The sequence below is a fragment of the Calidris pugnax genome, unplaced genomic scaffold, assembly GCF_001431845.1.
Source record: "Calidris pugnax isolate Ruff unplaced genomic scaffold, ASM143184v1 scaffold54, whole genome shotgun sequence".
In the NCBI taxonomy this organism is placed as follows: domain Eukaryota; kingdom Metazoa; phylum Chordata; class Aves; order Charadriiformes; family Scolopacidae; genus Calidris; species Calidris pugnax.
Window position 1 is genome coordinate 7,796,002 of NW_015090864.1, and position 251 is coordinate 7,796,252.

The 251-nt window shown below is 56.2% G+C and overlaps 1 protein-coding gene across 1 annotated transcript in view; it reads left to right on the plus strand.

The window, feature by feature from the left end:
• The first annotated feature begins 89 nt into the window (after window positions 1–89).
• Window positions 90–251, plus strand: part of EN2 (engrailed homeobox 2) — a 19,695-nt gene continuing 19,533 nt past the window's right edge. Inside the window, exon 1 of the mRNA XM_014944866.1 lies at window positions 90–117. Within this exon, the coding sequence (XP_014800352.1) occupies window positions 90–117 (28 nt within the window). The remainder of the gene's footprint in view (window positions 118–251) is intronic.

Sequence of the window (251 nt, forward strand, 5' to 3'; positions counted from 1 at the left end):
TTTATTAAAAAAAATATATAAGCTGCTTAGGGAATAAAATTGAGCTCCGTGCCGCTGCCTCCCCTCTGGTGCAGGATTTACTTGCCGGGATGGAAAAGGTTGGGAAACGTGTTTCTGGTTGGGGTGAAAGGGGATGCGGGGGGGGGTGAGGGGGGGATGTGCGGGTCCCCTTCCGCCTCCTCCCGAGCATCCCCCGGCAGAAAGCGGGGTTTATTTTTCTTGGGGAGGTCCGGAGGGGGTGGTGGTGATGG